Genomic DNA, 3,676 nt, shown 5'->3' with positions numbered 1-3,676 from the left:
AAAACACTGGTGGCGTAGCCCTCAGAATCACAGCAACTCAAACCACCACAACACGACAGACAGACGAGTGGTGGCCATTTGGTTTTATGTCTATACTGTCTCTTTAAATTTCGATGTCAATGTGAAATAGCTGGTAGTTTTGAATTGTTGACCTTGAGGTTTGCAGGCTGACTGGTAATCACTATGCTACTAGATATCCTTAACTGATACTTTAAATAATATTCTTCAAGGATTAGTCCTTCTTAATGTGTTCGGAGTATTAGAGATGAAGTCTCATGATCCTGGTTTATAAAGAGCACTCTGGCTTTACTACTTCCAACACAGATTTGTTTGTTTATTATGGTAGTCCATGTTACTTTCAATATTCTTCTCCAAAACCATAATTAAAATGCATCAATTCTTCTCTGGTTTTCCTTATTCATTGTTCAATTTTAACATGCATATAAGGTGATTAAAACAATACCATGGCTTTGGTTAGGAGCATCTCTGTCTTCAACCTGATATCTTTACCTAATGAAGTATGTCATATATACTGAAACATTATAATGAAATGTGCAAAGGTCAGCAGTTAGAAAAACAAAAGGGCAGAACATGCTCAGCATTTCTCAAGCTGAGGGAAGTAAAGAAAAAATACAAACCACACCTTGTGGAACTGAAGGGTTCTATGGGCAAATTATTGAATGATGGAAAAAAGCATCAAAAGAAGATGGAAGGAAAACACTGTCACTGTACCAAAAAACAATCATCAACGTTCAACTATTTCCCATGGAAGAGTATGATAAAGAGCCAATGATCATGAAGGAAGAAGTCTAAGGTGCATTGAAGTCATTGGCAAAGAACAAAGCACCGGGAATAGATGGAATAAACACTGAAATCTTTCAACAAACTTATGCAGCATTTGAGACACTCACTTATCTATGGCAAGAAATTTGGAAGACAATTACTGGCTAATTGACTGGAAAAAAATCTGTATTTGTTCCCATTCAAAAGAAAGGTGACTCAATGGAATGCAGAAACCATAGGACAATATCACTGATCCCATGTGAGTAAAGTTTTACAAAAGGTCATATAGATATGACTGCAACTATACATTGACAGAGAAATTCCAGAGGTTCAAGTTGGTTTCACAAGAGGACTTGGAATGAGGGATATCATTGCTGACATCATATTGATCTTGGCTGAAAGCGGAGAATACCAGAAAGCTGTTTACCTGTGCTGTATTTGCTACACAAAGGCTTGATGTGGTCCTGTAGGATAAGCACTACATTGTGAATCACAAGATCAGTGGTTCAAACCCAGCAGTTGCTTCTCTGAAACCCAGTACAGGATTGGTATCGGTTGGAATCAATTCAATAGCACTTAACAACAACAATAAATGTAGAGAAATCTAACATAAGGGAATATAAAGAGATAAAATGTGATTTCTACCTGTAGATAGGGTCAGTTCATTTGCTCCACAGCATGCACTAATAAAATATAGTATAACTATGTGAACATAAACCAATGTATACCGTTATAAATTAGGAGCCAATTCATTACAAATATACAATTACAAATATAGATTAGGTTCAGATTAATGATAGAAACAATTCCAAATTTTGTGAAACTCTGAAAATATGAGCATTCTCCATCAATCCATACATTAAAGAAATGTCCATTATATTTCCATTCCATGCAGTACAATCAGTTAGGCACTGGAGCAGCAACCCCTGTCAAAAATATCACACAGTGTAGTGAAGAAAAATACAAGACAGACTTTTAGAAATACATTTCAAATTACAACTAATGTGAGCTCTATGAGACAAGGCAATTGGGACTAAGAAAGCATCTAACAAGAGACACAGGACAAGTCTGGAAAACCTGAGGTAAAGATAATTTCATGGACCAATGTAATGGAGCAGTAAAATGTAACATCTGATCAAGAATGGAGAAACAGTTTTACAATAATAAATGAGTATTACATTCAGAAGTCATGAAGCATTTATCACATATGAAAGTATATCTCTCTTTGTAGGACGAATGGATCAATGATTCACTAATAATAAAAAGTCATAAGATTTAAACATACTCAGAAGCCTTCAAAAGAGGCCAGAGATTTTTTAAAGTTCTCAGCTTTGAGGAAAATCCTATGTACAGTTCTGCTGTCCACCCATGGGGTTTTCATGAGTTGGGTTTAATTAGAAAACATCTGCTTTATTGGCTGATTGATTGATTGATTCGTATATTGTCAGCATATTTCTGCCCAATTCAAATGGTGCTACTTGTTTCCCCACTCACTTGATCTAGCAACTGATAGCATTTCTTAGAAGCAATTTAATGAGTACAACCAGAGATTTCATGATAATTATTTCAAAATAGCCAATATTATTTTCAGATTATATAAATAAATTGTTCATATAATCATGGCAGTGATTGAAACATCATTATATATATATGACATTAGCTCTTCTAATTTGAAGGGCTACCCTTCAACAATTTCTTCAGTGCCATCTTCATATCCTTATTTCTCAAACTGTAGATAAGGGGATTCATGGTCGGTGGCACAATAGTATAGAATACTGACACTAGCAAATCCAAGGTTGTTGGATATTTGGGTAAAGGTCGTAAATAGGCAAAAAACCCAGAAAATAGAAAAAGAGTCACAACAGTGAGGTGAGGTAGACATGTGGAGAAAGCTCTAGATCTGCCTTCTCTAGATGGGATTCTCAAAACAGTGGAGAAGATGTGAAAGTAAGAAATGTCAATAAACACAAAACAGCCAAAATCTAATACTAGGCTAAGACCAATGACTACTAATTCTGTAATATTATAATAACAGGCAAGAGAGAGTAGTTGAGGAACATCACAGAAGAACTGATGGACTTCAGGAGACCCGCACACAGGTATGGAGAAAGTAGAAGCTGTGTGCAGAATTGCATTGAGACCTCCACTGGCCCATGAAGAGGCTGCCATCTGCATACAGCCTCCATGGCTCATGATGAGTTCATACCTGAGTGGGTGGCAGATGGCAATGTAACGGTCATAAGACATCACTGTGAGTAAAGATACTTCTGTAGTGGCTAAGAGGAAGAAGAAAAACACCTGTAAAACACAGCCAAGATATGAGATGGTGTTTTGATTAGTCAAAGAGTTTGCAATGGATTTGGGAAGAGTGATGGAAATGAGGCAGAGATCCAGAAAGGACAAATTCTTCAAGAAGAAGTACATAGGGGTGTGGAGTCGATGATCCTTAGTTGTAAGGGTGATTATAAGAACATTCCCTAGTATGGCTACCAGGTAAATTAGTAAAAACAGCACGGCATGTAAGATCTGGATCTTCCGAACATCAGAAAATCCCGTGAGGAAGAACATGGTCACAGAGGTGAAGTTGTTCATTTCTTTGGCTGTTTAATCAATTACTCTAAAAAATTAAAGCGAACAATTCACAATTTAGTCAGTTTACTGTTTTATTTTCTTTACCTTCCTTTTTCTCACTCATATGGGCATGTATCTGAAATCATACCACCAAGTCTTCAGTGAGTTGTTATGTAACACAAATGATCTCACTAATATAATGACTGAACATGGCTATCAGTCAAGTCCAAATAGTTCACATTATAATCTCAATTGCTTAAGGGCCACATTTCACATTTGACTCAAATAGGATTTCACATACTTTATATTGAAATGGGGACCT

At 36.3% G+C, this 3,676-nt stretch overlaps 1 protein-coding gene across 1 annotated transcript; it reads right to left on the bottom strand.

The window, feature by feature from the left end:
• Positions 1-2,448: 2,448 nt before the first annotated feature.
• On the bottom strand, positions 2,449-3,375 carry LOC102840827 (olfactory receptor 14A16-like). Its single transcript, XM_006877522.1, has one exon. The coding sequence runs from the start codon at positions 3,373-3,375 to the stop codon at positions 2,449-2,451; it is 927 nt and encodes a 308-aa protein (XP_006877584.1).
• Positions 3,376-3,676: the final 301 nt, after the last annotated feature.

The sequence above is a fragment of the Chrysochloris asiatica genome, unplaced genomic scaffold, assembly GCF_000296735.1.
Source record: "Chrysochloris asiatica unplaced genomic scaffold, ChrAsi1.0 scaffold00520, whole genome shotgun sequence".
Lineage (NCBI taxonomy): Eukaryota > Metazoa > Chordata > Mammalia > Afrosoricida > Chrysochloridae > Chrysochloris > Chrysochloris asiatica.
This window is presented reverse-complemented; position numbering and strand designations above follow the sequence as displayed.